Here is a 23,766-nt window from a genome sequence, read left to right as displayed (position 1 = left end):
CAATTTCCAGCAGAGCAAGAGTGTGTTTTTCCACTTCGCATTAGGAGGGTTGGACGGGGATGATTCACTGGGTTCTGCTGTGGTTTTACCCTCAGCAGGATTAGAGCCGGAAGAGGGCTCCTTATTATCTTCCACCGTTCGAGCTCCGTCATCTGTTAGAAGAAGCAGCGGAGCTTAAGACAAATTACCCCCTTGGTGACTTTTTCCTGGATTGGCAATGGAGAGGCTGGCAAAGGGGGCAAAACTGGAGGGAGGAGGGGGGCATCTGAACATGAGGGGGTTGTTAGGATTTAATTTATGCCAAGGGAAGGGCACTGAGGAGGAAAGAGGCTGCAGGACACGAGCTCCACACTCTTGAGAGATTTACGGCGAGGAAGTGATGGGAATAAGGTCACAGCGAGCGCAGATCCTCCTCGTCTTTGACTTGAAGAAGCGCTTGAAGAGTTTGAGAATAACATTCACAGAATAATAAAACCCCAACGTCTCCTCCCGAAAACTTTCTTTCACACACACAAAAACTCCAACTGAAATGATTAGTCCATTAATCTTTTAGCGGATCAAGAAAGTAAAGAATTTTAATCAGCAATTAATCCTTTTAGTTCAAATAAACGCCAGAATTTTTGCAAAGTTTGCACTTCCATTGTGAGGATTTTTTCCAACTCATTATCATGAACTGAAACCATTTTTGAGTTTTTAAGTTTTCAAACAAAATAACAAAAGAAAATCCAGTGGTTGCTGGGAAACTGTGACGGACTTTTCTGCAATTTATCTGTGCTTGTCTGACTTTAACCTGGTAGGCAGATAAACTATCATTTCCTGTTGCCAGTAGGTGGCGCTGTTACAGTGATTGAATACTGGCATGCAGTTGTGTTCAGGTCTTATCAAAATATGCAAAGTTTGGTGCAGATTGGACAGTGTTTGTTTGAGTTGCAACAACTTCCTGTTTCCTGGCGAAACACTGAAATTCGCCATGGAACGATTTTGCAGTTTAGCTTCGCGAATGTTTTAAAATTGTTGTCTTAAAAGTGTTGACGCTGATCTGATTAGGGAAAATGAGTGACACAAACATTTTAAAAGCCTTTGCTGACTGTAAAGACAAATTAAGAGAAAAATCCCCGGTGTGTAATTGCAAGACGTTCGGCTCAGCGTGCAGAAGATTGCGAAGCCATTTAAGTGAAAAATTTTAAATCTTGGGGAATATTACAGGCTCGTCTTCTGTGCAATTTCACCGCTGAATGCCACCCAGCAGGTGAGCCAGAGCCACTGGTTTCAGAGTTATTTCTCTGCTATTTGTTTTTGATAATGGAAATGGGAAATCCAAAGCAGTGGAAAATATGATCTGGGCGCAGATCATCGCTCGTTTCTTTCCTCTCTTTTTTTTTCTTTCGCCTCTCCCGTCCTTCATTGGCATCGTTTTTGATTGACACAAGCAATTAAGCCGAGCCTCTTGTTTATAATTGATTCCCATTGGCAAATATTCTATTCATTCGTCTGAATGTTACAGTGAATGCAATCAGATGGAACGTTTTTTTTATTTTGTGAGAAGGCTCGAGGCTCAGGTACAGAAGGTGGGAGAGGAGGGGTGAGCTTTTAATCAACGCTAAGCATTATCACTGCAAAACAAAATAAGTCACGCAAATTAAGTACTTTGAGAAGGAGGAGGGGGGACTGTAATGAAAACTGAATCATCTGCAATAACACTTTGGAGGACAATTTACCATATGATTGCGAATTTAAATAGCTGCTTTATCTTTTGAAGGACTTACATTTCTGTCATGCTTCAGGGGATTGCATAATAGAAGAAGCAGTTTTATTATTCCAAACTACTCTGAAATGTTCAGAGAGGATCCTTTTTCTGCGACAACAGAGAGGCAGGCGTCATTTTTTAGCTTTTTTTTATTACCAAGAATACAAAAAATATCTACATTCACATACCACTTTACTGTAGCATGACTGACCACATAGATTTCAAGTAAACTCCACCCGGTCGAATTATCAAAATGTACCTTCCCAGTTTGTAAAATCCTTTTTTTTTGTCTTTTGGTGTTTGTGTTTAGCACGTTTTTTTCCCCCAACTTTTTCTTTTTTTGTTGTTGTTGCTGTCCTTTTTACATTTGGCACTTAATGCAGATTATCAACGTCTCTGTAAGTCCACAGGATTGGAGGATTTAAGCCACATTTTGTGTGGCGGCAGGAAAAACAACACTTAACGGGACAGATCAAGCCTCGACTAGCCGTCGGACTCTTGTTGGCACGGTGGTGGATCCAAAATGAAAGGCGACTCGGTCGTGTGCTCCTCCACGTACGGGTGGGGTGGTTGGTGGATGGGGATGGCTTCCCTCGTCTCCTCATGAACTGCTTCGTGTTTTTTGGGAGTTACAATACAAAGAGCTTAAAAAAACATACAAAAATGATAATACAATAAACCTGGAAATCCCCACATGGGATTACAGCATCGCTATCTCCTTGGAGATTTTTTTTTTTTTTTTGCACATAGACTGAAAACAAGGGCAGTTTACATCATCATGTTACAACAAATATGTGTGCGGCAGTTTAAGTACAGTGTCGGTTTTTTAAAGTACCCAAATAAGTTAGCAAAAAATATAAATTACAGCACGTTGAACGAAGAAATAAATTAAGACCTGCCCACAGATGAAAGGAAAAACAAGGAACACGCCTCCGATTTTCAGCGATGACTCTTCGATTTCTTTCCTCTGGAGTTGTCGTGTATAAAAGCACAAACTCAGAGCAGTGGATTAGCATTTCAGAGTTTGTCTCCCCGTGCTGCTGTGAGTTAAATAGTCCCGGCCCCCTCTTTGTTTTTCATCTCTGGCAAAAAAACACTTTGAACCAAAGGGGGCTCTGCCTGTGGCTGGGTCAGGCAGGAGTTAACATGTGCTTTGAAGCTGTTCCTTTTTTGCGGTAGCCCCCCATGAGGCCGCCAATCCAAGCCCCATCTCTGGGGGGAGATTTAAAAACCAGCTCACACTGCTGCTGCTGGGGGCATCTCAGGCCTCCAAGGCTGTGGAGAATCGAGGCTTCGGCAGGAATTCAAGTGCTAACAGTCACAGATGTGGACGCGAGCACATCCTGGCTTTATCGTGTCTTCCTCGCACACGTTTTTGTCCGTTCGTGTCGCTTCTCAGATGTGTTTTTGTGTCAAATTTTTGTGTCGGCGTAGCTCAAGATTAAAAAGGCAAAGGTTTCAGGAGTTCTACCACATCGGAGGACTGTTTGTCTCCAGCACGCCGTACATCTCGGCGAGTTTTTTGAAACCGAGGCCCCCAGTCGTTGAGATAGTCGTACTCGTGGTCGGTGTTCGAGGTCCCTGACTGGAGTGAGCTGAGCGACTCGGCGACCGAGCCCTCGCCCTCGTAGGCGTAGGTCTGCAGGGAGTCGTACGGCGGGGCACACGGGTCCATGTCGGCCTCCAGGAGCTTCGCCAGCACGTATCCGTGCACGTTGCTGTCCCCGCCGCCGCCACCCATCACGCAGGCTTGGGGGACGTAGCGAGACAGGCTCTCGATCTCTGGCAGCATGTCCTGTCTCATCTTGCCCAGGTGGTGGTGAGCCTCCCGTGGGTTCCACATGGCGGCGATGTCGAAGGCCTCTGTGTCCTCCTCGCCGCCGCCCTCGTCGTCGTAGCGCACAATGTTCTCGTGAACGTTCTCCTCCTCGTCGCACAGATAGGGCTTCTTACGATGAGTCCGCAGGGAGAGCATGAGCAGAATCATTCACTGTTGTAAAGAAAAAATACAAACTATTAGGATACTGTAGAGAAAAGCAGGACATTTTATCTATGTCAAGCTAAAAAAAAACAAACTTTAAACTGTATTTTCATCCAAGAATTTAATATTTTATTTATTACTTCATGTTTGAAGTCATTTATCTGGTACATTTTTCACTTTTTTGACACTTTAAATCATTTTTTGATTGATTACTCAAAGAAAAAACAGTAAACATCAACTGACTTTCCCCCACACAGACAAAAGCCTCACTGTCAGACCAATGAATGAAGGTTTACGAACGCATAAAACCATCATACTTTTTCAAAACATGAAAACGGATGTGAAACACTTAGCATCAGCAGCAGCCGGCTAAAGCATCTCCCAGTGTGGCACAGGATTAAAATATGGCTTTCTTTCTTTCTTTCTTTCTTTCTTTTTTTTTTTTTTTTTTTGCATTTTGGCAAAAGTCTAGCCTTCATTAGCACCAGCTGCCCCTGTAGCATCACACTCTCTTTTTCCCCCTGGATGCTGATATGGACCCACTTTATCTCTCCCTGCAGACCGGTGACTGTGAGCAGGACGGCTCAGCAGGTTGACTCACTCTGCTCCACTGGGGAGGGAGAAATAAATTTAGCTAAAACATCTTTGCCTGGCTCGGAGTCTGAGCTCACTGTTTTTGAATAGACATGATAATTCCGATTTCAAAGGAGGAGTTTGTCCATTTTTTTAGGTTTTTGTAAGCCCACTGTTTTTGTGCCGCTGCTCTGCAACGAGCTAAAGTGCTTCATGCCTTCAAAATCCTAATAAAATGCGTTTTTGAAAATGCTTTTCTGAAGAAATAAATCCTAAATCTTGAATGCAGTTTTCTTTTCACATAACCAAGGTTATTCTGACAAACAAAAATAAATAATATATACATATTTGAGAGGCAAAAATAACCCCACTTAAATATGAAATTTGAGTCTTTAATTAACTGATAACGTCACTTAAACCTTCTACTATCTTAAATGTGCACAAATGCTTAACATATGTTAACTGGATTATTGTTTTTTTTATATATACTTATCCAGCTCTTTGCTAGTTTCAGGTACTTTTTTTTTTTTTTACATTTTTTTGTTTAATTAATCAAAGAAAAGGAAAACAAGAAGAATTTCAAGTGGTAAATCTGCCGCTTTTGCACCGACAGGTGTCACAACTGAAGCCACGTGTTTTATATAAGGTCAGAGGTCAGGGACAACAGTGCAGGCAGGTATCCTGGACGCTGTGTGAAGCTTTATCTGACAATATCTCAGATTAAATATCATTACATGGCCGCTGACAAAAGGTCGCTGGCTCGTTTCTGCACACCGTCGCAGCACCAGATCATAACTCACCCAACAGGACGAAGATACAGGCCAGGATGGCGATGAGGGCCCCTCTGCTGAGGCTGGCGGGCAGGCTGTAGGCCTCGGCGTTGCACGACATGACGTTGCCCTCGTGGTCGCAGCTGCACACCCGGATGGTCAGCGTGCTGGTGCTAGTCTGGACCGGCTGCTCACCGTCGGAGATGAAGATGGGCAAGTAGAAGACAGTCTGGTCCTGCTGCGACCAGCCTCCGCGGCGAGTCAGGATCCACGCCGTGTTGTCTGGGAAGAGACCGAATATGTCAGGGGGGAAGGCTCGGATCGCTTGTTCTGCGGCAGCTGACTTGTGCAGATAACAAAGGTCAGGGCATGTACAGTATATATTCAAGCTCACAGAATGGTAACGGTGGATGAGCACAGGATCATGGGAGTTGGGAAGGGTGACGCTGTGACGACTGAGGATGTAATATGCACAAATACTGAGATCAGAGGTCCAAATCCCCAAGTGCAACATTTCTGACTAAAACCCTGTGAAATTTTCTCATTATTTTAACATTTTCTTTAAATCTTATCTTCCTACTATGGTTGAAAAGCAGATTTAAAATATTTCTCACGCTCCCGTGAGAAATTTCTGGTGGAGAAACACTGAATCCCTCTAAATATTTTAACTGAATTTATTCTTTTCCAACAAAATTTAAACTGTTTAGGCTTAAAAATATCAAAATACACCTTCAAAACCCAACACCTCATTAAGTACAGAGCAGAAACTCCTCTTTTATGTTGGCAAAATATCAGAGTTTCTTCAACAACAAGTTCAGCCTGGACTAGTCCGTCTCTCCTGGTTCTGCAATGGTGAAAATTCAGTTCCCATACCGGGAGTTGAACCCGGGCCGCCTGGGTGAAAACCAGGAATCCTAACCGCTAGACCATATGGGAATGCTTACTGGCTTTCTTGGTTAACTAGCAAAGATGCTAATCTCCCAGCGCCACCATTAATACCTGGTAGCAGGGTTAATGTATGAATGTTTTATGTGCTGTTAACAGAACAGGAAATGAAATAAGTTCCTCTTTTTTTGTCTTAGCACCTGTAGGAGAGTGTAACCCAGTCAGACCTCAGGCATCCTCCTCTACATTACAGGAGGAAACTGGTCATATTTTACGGTGCAGTGCCGTGTCTACCTTGGTTGTCTCTCAGGGTGAAGTTGGGGTTGTTGGCGGCCTCTGGCGCCAGGCTGTAGTAGAAGTGTTGTCCACCCAGAGGCTCGTCTGGATCCACCGCTGTCACTGTCTGGATCAGCTGCATTCACATCAACACACAGTTGTATAAGCAAGCTTTTTCATCAGTTTACAGTCAATTTAAATCCCATAAAATGTTCATGAAATCAGAGTTTAAGAGCAGTGCAGCCTCTGACGATGAAACAACGTCATTATTCTCATAATATCGTGATGTTTTCCTCTCTTACTCCGGCAGTTAATAATTTTCTGAGCTCATCATCTTTGAGAGCGGTATATCAGAAGTCTAAACTTAAGCCACGTAAGGTCAAGACCTGCAGGTACTGCATTAGTTTAAATATGATTACCAAACACTTTTAAGGCAGATTAACACTGGAAAACTCACTATACACGGACTGGAAAACACTGGCTAGCCTAGCAACATAATGAGGCTACAAACAACCCACTGTAAGAGGAGATTTTACTAAAATAGGAACTTTGTTTTCATTTTTTTCTCATTAAATAAATCCTTAGATGTATCCTGAGTGTATCTTTACCACCCTTACTTGAGTAAATGTATTTTATTTTCCTTTATAAATGAAGTACATGTATATATCTCAGGTGATTTTGTGTCTCCATACCTGTCCAGCTTTGGCGTTTTCACACACATAAGCCTCCAAATAGTGCGTCAGCAGGGGAGGATTATCGTTCACATCCAGGACCTTCACAGCCACCGACACACTTGAGATCTGTGTCGGGTTATCTGCATTAACACACACACACACACGTACAGTAAACATACAAATCAGATGCTGTTAAATGCACTGACTCCTGCTTAGTTCAGTTTTACGCCTCTGTTAATCTTCCCCTCGTTTACAGTCACATTAACGCCCCTCACGCTCAGATTACACTTCTATTATTCTCCATTACCAATCAGCACATTTGCATACCTTAACCAGCTGTGTAATAGGCAATAGAAATCCAATTAGTGGGCAGTAACTACCTTCTCAGGTTTCATCACATGATCGATCAATCAATGGCGTGACTTTAAGCTCCGGAGGTCGATGTGTGTGGGTCAGAAAGAGGTAATTTAATATCCAACTTTGCTGTTTTTATCCGAGTGAAGTGAAACCAGTGGTGTGAGAAACTTATTTGAGTTAAAGTACAGTAGAGAGCAGTTCAATTAAAGTGTGAATATTGATTGAGTTGCTTTAACAAATGGGTTTTGTTCCAAAGGTTTGAATAATAAAATTAATGAGGGTTGAATTCCATTCAGCTGATTAACACGTGCTGTGAAAAGTCTGATTTGAATGCAACACTATGGACAATTTATAAATCTCAGCAGATTACAGCAGATTATGAAATTATTTCTTAGAGTTTTTGCATAAATATTGATTAATATAATGAGTTTTCACATAAAAGAATAACTTTATTCTCACGATAAAATGATTTATTTTGAAAAGTTCTGAATTCATTCTCATAATATCATCATTGTTCTCTCAAATCACAATTTAGTATTGTAAAATTCTCTCTTTTCTCATAAAATTATGACTTAATCCTCATAATATCTTGACTCTTCATGTAAAAGAATGACTTTTCCCATGATACAGTGATTTATACTGAACAATTACAACTTTATTCTCATAATATAGTGATTTATTCTTATAGAACTATTAAACAATTCTCATAATATCATGATTTTTCTCTTAAATCACAACTTTTTACATAAAACCACAGCTTTATATGCATTAAAATACAATTTCTGTTCAATTATTTTTACTTTATATGATGAATCTTTCTTAACATGATGACCTGTTCTTATAAAATTGACTTTTCCTCATAATACTGACATTTAAAATCTGTATTTAGTGTTCCAGCTAATTTTAATCTTCCACGCTGTTCCTCCATCATTGTTTTGTTTTCTTTATCCCTCCCTATCTGTGCCCTCTCTCGCCCTCTTCATCTCTGTCACATCTTTTAATTAGCCGCCATGTGGGGAAAGTTATTTAATTACTCATTCATTCAATTACCGTCTCCTTTTAGGTGTGTCCACCAAAACAGAGAGAACAAATAGACAAACAAAGGCGAGGGAGGGGAGGATGAAGGTGACTTTCAGTGCCACCAGCTGTGTGCAGATCTGTAGGGCATCTCCTGCTCTACATTACATAACTCTGCAGGAGTTGTTTTCCAAAATCACTGCTTCTACATTTGTGCAATTACATTCACCCATCTGCATGTAAACCAACAGCACGAGTCCTAAAAGTCAAACTAACACTAGGATTTATTTTCCCTAAAATAATCGCTAAGATGTTGTGAGGATTCTCGTTTTAACGGAATATCTTCAAACAAGATGAGATATATGAAGATGCCACCTTGGACTTGAGAGGAATAGAAACTTGCAAGCACGATCTACCTCTTTTAAAATGTACTATCTTATAAAATTATGAGATAATCTAATCACTTTTCACGTAAAACTTTAACTTCATTCTCATGATACAGTGATTTATATTGAAAAGATACAACTTTATTCTCATTAATATGATTTTTCTTTTAAATCACAACTTTAAATAGTCAGAAAACGACTTGATAAAGTGTCTGTGTGACGTACTCATCTCCATGGCGAGGATGGTGATGTTGTGCCAGCCGATCTCCTCCCGGTCCAGTGAACGCACCGTCATCAGCGACCCGGAAGTGATCTCGATGTAGAAGTACTTGTCAGGGTCGCTGGACCTCTCGATGGAATACCTGGCGACACAAAATGCCATGTGAAAATCAGCGTCGGAATACAGTGCATCTTTGTGATCCTGTATCTGAGGGCGACGTCACGCACACATACGGCTTTTGTGTGTGTATCTGTGCGATAAGGCGACAGGCTGGCAGCTTCCCAGGGCACAGTATAAGAAGAAGAAGAAGAAGGAGAGGAGGAAGAGGCTCCAGATAAGGCTTAATCAGAGTATCTGCCTCCGCTGCCAAACCGACGCCGGGGATTCACAGACCTGCAGCGTGCCGCCTTGGCTCATCTCCTGCCACTGCAGGCTGATTTCCAAAAAACACTCTTCTGAGAGCGACATGCAACAACAGCCAAACACACAGAGAAGAGGAGGAGGAGGAGGAGGAGGAGGAGGAGGAGGAGAATGTAGAGCACATCCAGAAACCTGTTTATGTAACCATGAGGTGTCGTGAGTTCACCTGTCGCTCTGCTCTCACCTGGAAGAAGTCGTTTACCAAGCAAAAAATGGCAACGATGTCGTCAAATATTTAGCAAATCTAAGGCCTCTTTTCTAAGAAATTCTTAAAGAAAAACATTTTTCTATCACGATTAAAGAGCTTCCCATCAGTCAGAATAAAAAATTAACGCGATAAATGTCAAATCACATTGTATTTCAAGTTTTCAAGGCTGATTTTTGCTCCTGAATAAACATTTTAAACTTTTCTTTGTGGTTAGAACACAAAAAACATTTCACACTTTTCAAACAGTGAAACATTTCACAAAACTGAGGTAGAATATGTATTTTTTACATTTCTAATGAGGAAAGTTATATAATTTACCACAGTTATATTGCAGTTATTATCTTTATAATTTCAATGTACAGCCCTTCTCTTTCTCATCACATGTTTTGGCCTGGATTATTTAAAAGCTGATGCCGATATCTTTAAAACTTTGTTTTAGCCTGTGAAGATTTAGTCTCCTGCCCCCTGCTGGTAGAACAGTAGTGTTACACCAGCAGAGCCAGAAAACTTCAAAACACCCACAATAAACCCAATAAGTTGTTCTGCATTAATATTTATTTGTTATTCTTTCTTTTTCCAAGATGCACTTATTTCTAAAAAATTTGATTTAGATTAAAAAACAGTTCACATACAACTCACAATTTTTGCTTTTTAGGACAGAAATGCTCTTTAGAAGACAACAAAATGCAGCTCAGGCATTAATACTCCTGTACTTTACCTAAGTAACATGTTAAATACATGACTTTTAATGCTTGTAATGGAGTACTAGTACTTTTACTGAAGTAAAAGCTATAAATACTTCTTCCACAACTATAAAACATGCATTGAGGCTTTAAACGCCATTAAATGCATCATGAAACATCCTGTTTTTTAGGGGCATTCTGCCTTTAAATGACTATTCTACGCAGAAAACTTGCAATTAAACAATTTATCTTCATCGTATCTGCAGATCAGGTGTTTAGTAAAAGGCTGGTATTGTCAGCCTGATATATTACAGTCACTTCAGCTGTAGCGTGTGCGTCTGAAGGGTTGTTTGCAGTGTGCGTTTCGGACTGTGCGCCGACAGGGAGCAGTCGTGACTGGCACATCCACGCCTGGCAAGGATCTCCCTGAAGGATCTCTATTAATATCACTCCTCCAGAGTCATGAGGAGGGGGGTTTGCTGTTTATGTGTGTGTCAAATAGCAGGTGAAAGAGTGTGTGTGTGTGTGTGTGTGTGTGGGCTTGGATATATCTGCCAGTCATGCTGCAGTTGGTAAAGGACAGAAAGATGTAAAATGGAAATGAGACAGACACGGAGACTGAAGGTCACCTGCTGCTTTTTCGTCATTATCTGTCATCTGATGTTGCTGCTGCTGCTGCATCCAACCTCAACCCCCCTTCTCTCTCACCCCTGACTGATTCCTCAAGCTATCTCCCTACCTTTGCCTGTAACTCTGGCTTTTTGAAAACCTCTTGACTGATGCGAAGCCAGAACACAACACCACACGAGCTCTGGGGATTTCAGTCAAACGTGATATTGGGATCTGAGCTGTAGCTGCTGGCTCTCTCTGTCTTTCTGTCCAGGAATTGTCCGCCCAACAGCGTCACAGAAAAAACTGATTTGTAGGCCTCCGCCTCTCCAAAACGAATGAACCTAATGATTAAAACTGAAAAAATAGAGTAGTTTCACGTTCAAAATGAAGTGTTTTTCAGAAGAAATCCCAATCTAGAAACAAGCTCAGCTGCCGCTAACGTTAGCTCAGTTTGTTTTTAGGTCGGGATTCCTTCAGTTTTCGTCGTTCCTCTCCAAAATAAATGGACAAAGTTGTTAAAATCTGATGAAAAAACTGTTTACATCCAAATTAGATTCACAATCAGCTCAAAAATCTTCAATATTGGAATGAGGAGCGTTACAAAGGAGGTGGTTTGGGGTTCGCGCTTCCTCTTGTTCGTTGCTGAGGTATATATTCCAGGCATGTCCAACTGGAAGGAGACTGTTGGGGCAAATCCAGAACAAACTGAAGGGATTAAATATCCCATCTGGCCTGGGAACAAATCAGGATCCCCCCTGGTGAGGAGCTGGAGGACTTGGCTGAGGAGAAAGACCTCTGGGATACCTTTCTTAACTGGTATAAATGGCAGAAAATGAGTGGATGAATGCCCTATATTCAGTTTCCACCATTTTATTTCCCTGAATTGTTGCAGGGATAACGGTGAATGAGTGAATGAGGGAGGAAATTTTGGACACAGCACTTAAATCGCTGAGTGTGAATTTAGCAGCAAAGCAGCCGTGGTGTCATCTACATCTATTTCCCCCTGTGCGCTACTTTTAGCCCCCTAATCGAGGTTGTAAAAACGGACAGCTGGGACGGGGTGCAGCTTGTGCTGCATGAAATGCTCATTTATTGCCGCAGTCATTGATTCCTTCACATGATTAATAGCCTAATTAAAGGCTTTATGTCTAATTAGTTTATGAGAGGTTCAGTCTGGACGGTCAACCCACCATGCAACATCTGTTCTGCCAGAGCACAAAACATACTTGCTAATAATTGAGAGAAGTGAAGGTCCTCAGCTTCTGGTCTTCCCTGTGTTGACTAATTGTTGGATGTTGAAACTCATCAGGATTGTTATCACCGTTATTATCTTCATCCTCAGCTTCATCAGTATCAGTTATCCCACTGTAGAGCACTCAAAACTGAAGTGTAGATAAAAGGGAGCTGCAGTTTGTAGCCTGTTCTGACAAATTATGTTGTGATGCTGCCCCCTCCTGGTGGTTAGGCAGTGTTACATGAGCAGAGCCAGAAAACCCACAATAAATAAGTTGTTCTGCATTAATATTTAAAGCTTTTACAGGAAAATAATGTACTTCACTGAACCATAATCTGATTTTAAGTTTATTCTATATAAAAAGTTAATTTTTAAAAATATAAAAATCTCCTTTTTTAGATAATTCTGGTGCAGAAACCCAGGTTATTCTTTCTTTTGTCAAGATACAGTTACTACTTTTTTGACATTTCAGTAGTTCACACATTGATACTACTGTATCTTTACCTAAGTAAACATTGAATTCATGACTTTTGCTTGTAATGGAGTATTTTTAATGAATATATGATGATATAAAAGCTATAAATACTTGCTTGGTAAAGCATTAGCAGATTCCACCTAACTTCTCTGTATGTCCATGTACAAATGATGTTACCAGGACTCATTTCATAGGGATACTGTTGAGGTATGTTCTGTAATTAGCGGATGCTATAATGAAATCTAATGATAGCTGCCAAATTTTGTTATATTTTCTTGCTAATTATTGGCATCTTACTTTGAAGGACCTGTCAAATCTATATGATGTAATGTCACTATTAACTTGATGTACCATTCTGACTCATCATTCTCCTCACCTCACTGTGTTGTTGGCAGCATCTGGATCCCTCGCCGACACCGTCTTCACCAGGGTCCCGATCTCAGCGTCCTCTGGCAGCTCGACGTAGTACGCCGGCAGGTCGAACAGCGGCGGCTCGTCCACGTCCTCCACACTCACGTGCACGATGGTGACGTCCTTGAAGGGCCCACGGTGGCGGAAGGCTGGGTCCAGGTGAGTGTTGGCACCCTCCACCTTCAGGGTGTAACTGGGTTTGTTCTCAAAGTTCAGTGGCTGGAGGTTGAACACACATGAAGCCGTTAAATAGGTGACATGGTTACTGACCTTTGGCATTTTCAAACGTTTTATATTAAAGAGAGAATTTCCTGCAGTTCTATGTATACACATTATGTCTTTGGGTAAAAACATCTAGTCAACGATCACCAGCAATTGCAAGGGATGCTAAGGAGCGACTGAAAGGTAAGGAGATCAAATTAGTTTCTTCAAAAAAGCAAAATGGAACGTGTTTATTTTAGTGCAGAAATCATTAAAAGAAACTTAAAATGAAAACTAGATTGTAGGCAGAAATGCAAGGTATTTAATGTTTGCAACACTCTAGGCAAAATTAAATTGCCAGAGTTTTGTGACTTCCTCCCTGTGAGACAAAGAAGTGTTTTGGAGGGGGTTGTATCAGAGTTGAAAACAAACAAAATGTCCAAACCCGGGTTGTTTCCCCTTCTTTCATGAAATTTATCATAAATCCTGAGTTAGAATCAGTACAAATAGTACCTTTTTCACCGTGATGATGCCAAATAGGTTAGTAGGATCGGTGCTTATGTCAAAGGTGTCTCGTCCATCCCCGTCAATGATACTGTACTTCATCTCGGCGTTGACCCCGATGTCCCTGTCCTTTGCCCAGATGCGACCCACCACTGAACCCACCGGCGCCGACTCAGGGACACTCATTTGGTACAACCCTGAGGAGATAAAATCAACAGAGTGATCATCCTGTCATACCTGCTCCATCTGTTTTAATCTTCTATCCTCTAGAGGGAGCCAAACACCTTCCATCAACCTCCACTTCTTACTGTTCTTTCCTCACATCATCACATCTGAGGCCAGCCTTAAAATAAATGGCTCCATAAACGCCTCACACTTGGGTTATATACAGTCTCGTGGGTCAGCTTGAATTTCATCTACTGTTTAACCTCAAAGACGAGGTGACAGCTGCCCAATTTGCGGTGCTCCCTGCAGTCCAAAGTGAAATGCCTGCACATTGTGCTTGACAGAGGGGAATCCCTGAAGCTCTTCACAACCGATCAAAGTTCCATCGAAGTGATGGCGTTAATTGGTGGGGGACTAGTGATGGAAGTGGAAGGAATGGGGCGGCGGCAGTGGTAGGGGTGGATGTTTTCTTTGTCTCGGAGCAGAGCCACCCGCTGGCCAGGCTGAGACGACCACGGACAGCTAGACAAACCCCTGACCCCAGGAGGACGGGTAATGAGAGGAGCAGGAATGGGGATAATCAAAGAGACAGCATGGGGCGACTGGTGGCTGAAGGGAGGAGGGAGGAGGCCAGGGGGTAAATGACTGGGGACTGGTGGCCAGAAGTGGACAGAGGGAGAAGGGCAGAGGGGCTAACGGCAAGAGAAATGAGGTGGATAGATGTGGAGATGTGCGGTTTTGTCCGAGGGGCTGATTCTCATTGGAGACACCCTTAAAAAAACAATAAATTTTTGTGCTGCAGTCCATTTTTACTCATCTCAAAGCATCAACCATCAACTCTGAAACAAATCAGGGTGTTGTTTTTGAAATTAAAGTGAACCTCTGGGTCATTCGAGGGCTTTGAGTTGGCGTTTTTAACCAAAAGCACCAAAAATCCAACAGTGAGGATTTGCTATTTTTCTTTGTTATATATCATTATAACCTGAATATCTTTGGGTTTTCTGGCTCTTCTGGGAAACTGTGATGGACATTTCAAGCATTTTGTGACGTTTTACAGATAAGAGATTTGAGAAAAACTGTCCAGAAGATTTAAATTTTGCTCCTCTTTCAGCTCTAAGAGTATCAGAAGGGATTAGAAAAGGTTGAAGTACAGCAGGGGAGTAAAGTGAATTTAAGAAACACATCTAAAAAGGAGAAAAAGTAGAGATGCTTACTCTGGTCAAACATGGGCGGGTTGTCGTTGACGTCACCGAGCGTAATGTTGATGGTGGTGGTCCCGGCGAGCCCCCCCAGCTGGCCGCCCATGTCCTTAGCCTGAATGACCACTGTGTAATTTTCCCTGGTCTCCCGGTCCATGTCTGCCAGGGACACACGGACCACGCCTGAGGAGGAAGGGGGGAAAGGAAAGGGAAAGGGCAAACAGAGACATGGGAGGTGAATTAAAGGTCAGGCAATAGAGAACTGGTGACACCGGATTAGGGTCATGTGTCCAAGCGATGATGTCCTCGAATGTCAGTGCCGTCCGTGGGCTAGAGAGGTTTATAATGAAAGCTCTCATCCTTTTCGATTTGAAATGGCATTTTCTGCTTCTATAAGGCTGTTTTCCATCTTGTACCTTTGATTTTATTTAATTAAACCTCATGTATGTAAATTTTTTTCCTCATAAACACAGATGTAGGGCAGTTATCTTGCGCAAAGACACTTCTACAAGTAAAAAAAACCTCAGCTACATATACTTAATAATCAAATTTCTACCATAGTGTGCATGACAAAGACTTAAGATAAGGGAAAGATCACCATGACTGTGACAAGGATCACTCCAGACGGCAGCATGGCAGGATAAAAAGGAGCGATCAATACGTGTGGCAGTGCATCCTTGCATCGACAATAAGTCAATCCAAACTTGAGGCTAAAACTGAAAGTGACACTTGAGTAAAGGATTGCTGCTTCTAGAAGGATAAATGCGTTGGTTCCCATGGTTAAATGTCTATAAAATTCAGACATATTTGCACTTAAAGACTAAAGCTGTACATTTAGTTTGGACTTAAACTGAAACTGATGCTTGAGTAAAGAATTGTAGCTCTGAGAAGACCAGATAGGTTGATTCCCATGGTTGGATGTTTGTAAAATTTGGACATATTCGCACTTTATGACAAAAGCTATGCATACAGTTTGGACTAAAACTGAAATTGACGCTTGAGTAAAGGATTGTAGTTTCTATAAGACTACATATGTTGGTTCACATGGTTTGATGTTTGTAGACAGGAGAAACCGGAGTATTGACCTCCTTCATGTACGTAAACGCAGGTGAATCGGCTTTTAACCTTCAAGATTGCCTGATTCTTTACTTTACTCTTGCTTTTGTCTAGATCACATCTGCACATCATTATTATTACCCAAGACATCCATTCACAGCCAGCAGAATCCAACCAAGGTCAAGTAGTTTTTTGAGTGAGAAAACGATTGCACGAAACAAGACTTTTGAGCTTTATGTGCTCAAGCTTTACATTGTGTTTCACACTAATAAAAGCCTGACTGCTGAGCTTATGGCCGAGTCAGGGAGGCTGATGGATAGCTGTAGAGCTGCTTGTGTTTGGCTGATGGATGAACCCTACAGCGGCAGCAGTCTGACTGACTGGCAACTGATGGGCAGTGCAGCCTGAGAAGTTTGGCAACAGATTTCAGCACTGACAAACAAGGAAATGAGGCAGCTGTGGTAAATCAATGGCCAGTGAGTCTCTGCTTTTAGGAAACTAATGGATTTTTGGATGTGGTGGCTTGAGTTGTGAATGAGCTGCAATGTCGAAGTTAGATATCGAAGTTTTAAAGGAGTTTTAGATGTGTGTTTACAAGTTTTGTATACTTTGCTTAACTTTTTGACATGTTACACTCTGTGGACAAAAGTATCTGGAACCTGGCTGCAAGGATTTGTTCTCTTTCAGCCACAAAAGCATTAATGAGGTGATGTTGGCTCAAACTCTGTGTTCCAGTTCACCCCAAAGATGCTGAATGGGGCTGAGGTCGGGGTTCTTTATAGAGCTGGTTTTGTGCATGGGAACTCTGTTGAATTCCAACAGGGAAGGGCCAAACACACAAAATGCTACCACACAGTTTAAAGCACACTTGTTGAAAATATAGTTAAATGCTGTAACATGAGGATTTGTCCAACTCCAAACTAACAAAAACTGCCTGCAGTTTTCATAAAACCAGCTGTACGATGGCTGTTTTTCCCTTTTGTCCTATAATTATTTGTTATCTTTCAGCTAGCATCTTTTGTTGGATATCTGTTTCCTCTGTATAAATAGAGGTTTCAGACACTCAATTACCTCTTTAAAGAACGCTTTTGGAATTCACACTCAATTGCTTTTTTTTTGCAGGGAGTGAGATAAGAAGCACCATACCACTCATGTCTGCATGCAAGTATGGAGCTAGAGCCAAAAGGTTAGCTTAGCATAAAGACTGGAAGAAAGGGAAAACACCTAGCCTAACATATCAGTGATGTGTCTTCCTGTCTGTTTCTAGGCTTTATGCTAAGCTAACTGCCTCCTGGCTCTAGCTTTGGACTTGATGCATAGACCTCCTTGTCTAATTTTTTGGATTCATTTAGTCTCAGAAAATACAGAAATAAATGGAAGTCAATGCTGCCTGAAAAGCTGGAATAATATATTTTAAGATCTAAAACATATTAGCATTGTGCAGCAATCACTGTCACGGTCCTTTAATGACCAAACGTGACTGATGTCTATCTTTTTGAACTTGTGAAAGTCTCTCAAACCTCTTATTCTGTCCTTGTTTTCAGCAGAGAAGTCACACTTTGAGTTTAGCGCTTCTTTTTTGTTCGATTGCCAGGAGTTTGAGAAACTGCATGTTGTAACAAAAGAGCGCAGTGTTTTAAGACAAGTGTTTTGGTGGTCTCATAGCAACAACAGGAGGCATGCTGGGCTTCCCATATTCAGAGCTGGTTGGTATATACAGGGGCTTAAAGTGTGTAGATGGCTAAAATCAGACTGTGGTGCAATTATAGTATTAAAAACCAAGGTGGGGAAGTAATGGTAGCTGTCAGGCCTGTGTTAGTAAATCCCATCTGTCAGTGGTAAGTTTGTCGACTTTATCACGTCATCTAACATCATTCGTGCTCATTACAAATTCATGTGGAGCTCATAAAATAGTCAAAGTGTCTGGTGAAGTTTGAAATCCATCAGACTCTACATGTAATGGATGAAAACCCTGTGATTTAGAGAGAGTTTTGCAGCATCTGTGCAGTCGTACCGGTCTTGGCGTCCACGGAGAAGTAAGGCTGGCCCTCCAGGATGCTGTAGACCACACGAGCACTGTTGCCGTATGTGGGGTCGTCTGCATCCGTGGCGGTCAGCTGGATCACAGATGTTCCTGGGTAAAAGCAGAGGCAAAGGTGAGGAGGAGGGAGGAAGGAAGGAAGGAAGGAAGGGAGGACGCAATCAGCTATAGCAATATTAACATATTAATCAAAGACATAATTTTGACTTGAGTTTTTCCATCTGCGGCTGGAGCGGCTCCAGGAATTAACTACGCTTATTTACTTGAAAGTAACCACAAAAGTAGGTTTATGAATAGTGGATGAAGCAGATGGAGACGAGCCTGTAAGAACAAGCGACAGCGATAACTCTGCCGGGCTATTATGTACTTTGCTATTGTTCACCACGGCTGCAAAGTTGCAGCAGTCGCTCCCTTTTAAAAACAAACACCGGAAACATGCACAAGCAACAGTTGAGTCCATCTGTCTGCCTTCCTCTCTCCGTCTCCCTCTGCTTACCTATTTTGGACATTTCTGGTACAGTCGCCTGGTAGGGTCCGTCAAGGAACCTCGGCTCGTTGTCATTGATGTCCTGGATCTTGACGATGAACTCGGACTCTGGCTCCAGAGGCCTGTCCGTCAGGCGGTTGCGGGCCTGGGCGCGGAGGACATACTGGGCCTTGACCTCCCGGTCCAGCCTCTGGATGGCGTGGATGTCCCCTGTGCTGTCATCGATGGTGAAGGTGGAGCCCGCGCCCTCGCCCGTCAGGATGTATTTAATGGAGCCGTCGCCTTTATCCATGTCTGAGTGAAGCTGTGGGGACGTTTATGAGTCAGTCATAAAGTTTTATTCCACAGTGCACACACCAAAAGGAAAGATTCAGTCTATTTTGAAGACCATCTTAGTAACAAGGGAAAACTAAAAGCGTTCCCATATGGTCAAATCTGTGCCCAAACTGCTGGAAAATATAACAGGAATCTAATCGACACACAGTATGCTGCAGTCCAAAGTATCAGGACAGTGACATGTTTTTGAGGACATTTAATTAGGTCACACTCCCCCAGTTTTAGAACAATGCTGCAGCACAGCAAGCCTAAACTTACAAACAAGACAACTAAAGGACTTTTTGGGGCCAAACAGTGGAAACTTCTTGTCGATCCAAGTCAGCCACATGATCTCGGTCCAACTGAACATGTGTTTAACTTGCTGAAGAGCAAACTGAAAAAGCCACCACACGGAAGGAGAATAAGCATAAATGGAGCTTCACTACAGGCCTGGTGGAGCATAATATCAAGTTATTTGTCTTTTAAATTCCAGAGCATCCTCCAGATTTTCCAATAAGAAGCTTTGGAAATCGAATACCTTTGAGTTTTAGACAGTTTTTCTGACAAAACAAGCAATGTGAAGAATTTTTTCAACATAAATTGACTGATAAATCAGAAAAATTCAGAATAAATTAACTAAAAATTTGAATTACATGTAGTTGCAGCAATATTTCAGCCTGGAGGATTTGAAACCAAGCATTAAACATATTGTTAAATTACTCTGCTCTCTTAAAATTGACTCAAAGTCCTACACTGTTCTTTTGATGTGGATGTAAACGTCCTTCAAATTAAAGCCCAGAGTTGGAACTTTAGCTCAAAGGCATTTCTGTTCATTCAGTATGCTACAACTCAGATTTTTCAATTCTTATTTTGCCATTTCCAAAGTTAAAATCCCTTCCAGTTAAAGTTTACATGCTTGTTTCTATTCAGACCATATGCTACATTGCATTAAAGTACATATACATGACAATGTTGTCAATGTATTCCTTCCTAATTGGTGCAGTGGGCAAATTAACTCTAGACCTTCCAGGGGGTGGCGTGTGGTTATAAGCATACCTTAATATTGTAGCTGCAAGTAGGCATCTAATGACAGTTTACAGCCTGTTTGTTGCCATGGGCCCTGCAGTGCAATCAGAAGCCTTTTGTGGCCTTTAAGTGCAAATGCCAGCCTGTTGATGTGCAATCACTCCTTACTTTGTGCTTAGAGGGTCTCTGTGTACGATGAGTACTTATTGCCGTCACACTGGCAGAACGGAATTAAATGCCCCCATTGATGTCTGACTTGTATATAATCAACAGGCGAGCACACAACACAGCACTGACAAGCCAACTCCCCCTCCCCTTTTCCCCTGGAAGAAACACTCCTTTCAAGCACCCGCTTTGGCCTTTTGTTGTCTGGGGTCGCTGAGTGAAATGACCACGGCGAGGTTGTCGAACTGCTAAAAGTTTGCAGCCACCGGCGCTTCGTTGTCATTCCAGTGCTAGTTCAGTGGCAATCTTCACAATACCTATCATTCCTGAGCAGCAGTCAATACAGCTTTTCCTATCTCTTTGGACAACGTGCCCACCTGCACTCTCCTCCTGCAAAGCACCGTGCAGCCCTGGCTCGGCCCAGAATAGATTTTTTAATCAACACCCCATTGTGGGCTTCTGCCTCAAGTCTCCTGGTGATATATCTCAGGCTGGAGCGTTTTCCTTTCGCCTCATCCGCCTTCCTCCAGCACTGATCCCCTCCTTTCCACCCAAGCCCCTGTGAAAGGAGGGAGTTTGACACTCAGGCTATCAATTACCTGCTCCGTCTCAGCCCCGGCCTAAAGCCCAAATACTCAAACGTCCCAACGGCTCTGAATACTAAGTTCCTCAACACTGGAGAGACGAGGTAGGTTGAGCTGAAACATAAAGGCGGGAGGTTGCATTACATCTTCCTCCTGCTTTGTCATATCCTACAATGGCTTTCTGTCTTGAGTGGTTCTCTAGGTAGTAGCCCAAGCTGTCAGAATCACTCATTTGCATTTTCAAGAAAAAATTAGGGTGGGCAGCTTGAAAAGAATCAGCAAAGAAACGCTAAGAAGAGATTAGATGGAAGTGAATAACGCTACAGCGGCTGTAAGGGATTTTTCATCCTACATAAGCAGATACAGCACTCTCTTAGGACTTGTTACTCCTCTACCCGGTCCGACCACGTGACTTTTCAGAATCCAGCATTTTCCTGCGGTATTCCCGAGCAGTGAAAGCGGTGAAATTATTGCCAGAACGCTAATTAAGCAGATTTGCATCATTCCCAGAGGGAAATTTCAGGATGAGGAGGATGAGTGGTTAGTACTGCGGTGTTTTTAAAAAGCTGATGAGGAATGGAAGGTATGGAATCAAGAGTTTTCAGATCAGGGCAGTCTATATATATATGGAAAAAGAAAGCCTTGTTCTGACAGCTCCGACAGAGAGATCTGCAGAAATCTCAGTTTATTAAGTTCAGTGCCATTTCTTATTGTTACCAGCTACAAATTGGTATTTTACTCTCATTTAAGGGGTGAAAGTGCTACAAAATATTATTAAAATGGTGTATTATAGTAACTTATAGTAAAAATGACAAACTGCTGTTAAGTCACAATTGAGAATTAAAACTGAACATATAATTTAAATTGTTAGTTCCGTTAGCTGCTGAGCTAACGTTACAGTTACACAGACTGATGGAACACGCTTTACTCAGTCCTGGATCACTAAAGATCTTGATCAAGCTGACTAAAATATTGATTTGAAAGCACTTGAGAGTGCAACTGTAGATTCTGATGATTGTTCTAGTCAGTTCTTCGTATCTGCTATTGTTAATGGTCAGTTAGCAACTGTTAGCTAAAGAAAATGTAGTGAAAATTACTCACGCGGATTGTTTATGTATGATATAGTACTTTGTTTCCTTTAGGTTTGTGTGTTTTGTTTTCAGGCATCCTCCCTTTAGTTTTAAATGTCATAACAAAACATTCTTTAGCTGTGTGTGCAGACACATTTATCAGGCAGTTTTATTTTTACCCTAAATTAACGCCCCTGATTTTATGGGGACATTTTGGTGCAGGCAGGTTAAAGTGACATTGCATTTTATACTTTAAGTGGATCATTTTTTCAATGCCACTCTCTGGACAACTTTGTCACGAAAGGCTTCACCAAAAAAACCCACTTTTTTGTTAGGTAATGGCACTTTTCATTCGAGTTTGTAAGATTGTTGTGTCTCTCCTCTGATGATGACTGGCCTTACAACTATTGATCAAATGTTCAATTCACTTTAGCAACCGAACGATCAAAGTGCTCCTTTGTGAGCGCTCGTCGTCTGCTCTTTTCAGAGCATGTCAGCTGTGTTGCAGACGTGCCCGTCCACTTCTGTGGAACGAAGCCGACTGAGTGAAGCCTCGGTTCAAGTCAATTAACTCAATCACTGCTGTCTGGCTCTGGTTCAAAGTGGACAGAAGAGAGGGTGCCCTAGTATGGATGCAGTGTATCCAGGAATTCAATTGGGTTTCTTCTTCTTCTTTTTTTTTTTTTTTGTGTGCAGTTCTTGGAGCTTGCCTCTGCCCACCCATAATCTTCTATTTTGCATTCATGCACTCAGCTCTGGCCGAGCAGCAGCAGCAGCAGCAGCAGCTGACCTCCAGCCTGCTGAGCTCCCCTATAGGTCTTTTAGTTTGCACAGTTTGAAAGAGAAGTCTTTGCAACACCTACACCGTGTAGCAAGTGGAAAGGTCACGCAAGAAAAGTTTCTCCCCTCCCTAGGCCAGAAAAATACTGTACGCTTTTGCATTTCTTCAGGTTACGCCTCTGTGTGTGCATGTTCGTACAGTACAGTATGTCGTCAACACTGACCTTTCCGATATAGAGTGGTTCCAGTCCGGTGTACTCCTCCAGGACAAAGAACTGGTTCCACACCCAGCCTCGCTTCACCCTCTGGAGCAGCGCTGAGCTGTCCTCCTCTGTGGGCTTACCCACAAGGCCGTGAGGCAGGAGGGTCAAAATGCAGAGGGCCACGGGGAGCAAGGTACTGGCAATTGCTGGAAGATGCAATTGGTCTCCATTGTGAAGCGCAGAGTAGTATTTCAAAAGACTTTCCTCACGAGTGCAGTTGTTTCCTGGCTCCCTCCTTTCTGGCTGCTTTCAGAGTCCTGGAAGAGAAAGAAAGGAAAGGACAGATGAGTCTCAGATTTATGTCCTTTTTGAAAACCGTCATCCTTTTTGTTGCACACCGAGCCCTAGTCTGTGTTGCACTGTTGGAGACCTGTGGATGACACATATTTGCCGTCTTTTCTCTCGCCTTAAGATTAGCCCTCCACCACAGAGTCTTTGTTGGGTTATAATGAGCAATGCGCCCGTGTGAGCGCCTGCTTCACAGCTGAATGAGCGCTTCGCTCTTATGCCGTCAAAGAGGTCACACAGAGGAGGAGGAGGAGGAGGAGAGGACGTAACATGAGTGGAGATGAAGGTGAGGACAGTAGGATACATTTTCACCTTGCTTTCATAAGCACTTTCAGTTTCCACATAAAAAAAAAAAAATGCAAGTGGAAAGTTAGAAACTTTGTTGAGAAAAAAGACTGGTGGAAACTTACTGTGACATGTTCGTGCTTTATTGAAATAATCCTTCGTGTTGTCAGGAGACATATGTATCTTGTTAACTCCAGTGTATAGATGCATAGCTTATTTCCTTTTGATTGCGTTATATGGGCAAAACTGACTTTTCACATAGATCTTGACATTGCAACATCCGCCTCTGCTTCTCCTACTATAGAACACACATTAACTTCATGCTTAGAGTGCAAAAAATATATTCTTTTTAACTTTGGAGACAGCTTGACAAGCCCTCGCTTTAGCGCCTTACTTATAACACATACA

At 42.2% G+C, this 23,766-nt stretch overlaps 1 protein-coding gene and 1 non-coding gene across 2 annotated transcripts; both read right to left on the bottom strand.

Moving 5' to 3' along the window:
- Positions 1-1,878: 1,878 nt before the first annotated feature.
- Positions 1,879-23,034, bottom strand: LOC108884972 (cadherin-20-like; the record flags this gene model as incomplete). The annotated part of the gene is given in 12 exon segments (XM_018679130.1): positions 1,879-3,274; positions 3,276-3,760; positions 5,102-5,353; positions 6,251-6,368; positions 6,925-7,046; positions 8,892-9,028; positions 12,895-13,148; positions 13,644-13,831; positions 15,014-15,181; positions 18,069-18,188; positions 18,592-18,886; positions 22,747-23,034. Coding segments are annotated over 12 exon segments (2,487 nt in total), but the record flags the coding sequence as incomplete, so codon positions are not given.
- On the bottom strand, positions 5,936-6,007 carry trnae-uuc (transfer RNA glutamic acid (anticodon UUC)). The gene has a single exon. It is a non-coding gene; the product is annotated as a tRNA-Glu (tRNA).
- Positions 23,035-23,766: the final 732 nt, after the last annotated feature.

Source organism: Lates calcarifer, linkage group LG24 (assembly GCF_001640805.2).
Source record: "Lates calcarifer isolate ASB-BC8 linkage group LG24, TLL_Latcal_v3, whole genome shotgun sequence".
In the NCBI taxonomy this organism is placed as follows: Eukaryota; Metazoa; Chordata; class Actinopteri; family Centropomidae; genus Lates; species Lates calcarifer.
The sequence above is the reverse complement of the archived record's forward strand: the minus strand, read 5'-3'. Positions and strand labels throughout refer to the sequence as shown.